We start from the raw sequence: 288 nt of genomic DNA, 5'->3' as shown, positions 1-288 counted from the left end.
TCCTTCCCGGCGCGGCGAGGACGCGCGGCCGGGACCCCGGCGCGCGCCCGGCACACAGTAGGCGCGCGGCCCCGCCCCCCAGCGCGCGCCCGGCACACAGTAGGCGCGCGGGCTGCGGGCGGAAGGGGGCGCTGGCGCGCGGTATCCGGGGGCGGAGCCGGCGCGGCCGGCCAGGCGGACGGGCGCGGGCCTCGGGGCCGCGATGGGCGAGGGCGGGCTGCCCCCGGCCTTCCAGCTGCTGCTGCGCGCCTGCGACCAGGGCGACACGGAGACGGCGCGGCGGCTGCT

General features: G+C 83.7%; 1 protein-coding gene across 1 annotated transcript in view; it reads left to right on the top strand.

Moving 5' to 3' along the window:
* The first annotated feature begins 202 nt into the window (after nucleotides 1-202).
* ANKS6 (ankyrin repeat and sterile alpha motif domain containing 6) overlaps nucleotides 203-288 on the top strand; it is a 45,921-nt gene continuing 45,835 nt past the window's right edge. Inside the window, exon 1 of the mRNA XM_049628570.1 lies at nucleotides 203-285. Coding sequence (XP_049484527.1) covers nucleotides 203-285 — 83 coding nt within the window. The remainder of the gene's footprint in view (nucleotides 286-288) is intronic.

The sequence above is a fragment of the Panthera uncia genome, chromosome D4 (genome assembly GCF_023721935.1).
Source record: "Panthera uncia isolate 11264 chromosome D4, Puncia_PCG_1.0, whole genome shotgun sequence".
Lineage (NCBI taxonomy): Eukaryota > Metazoa > Chordata > Mammalia > Carnivora > Felidae > Panthera > Panthera uncia.
The sequence above is the reverse complement of the archived record's forward strand: the minus strand, read 5'-3'. Positions and strand labels throughout refer to the sequence as shown.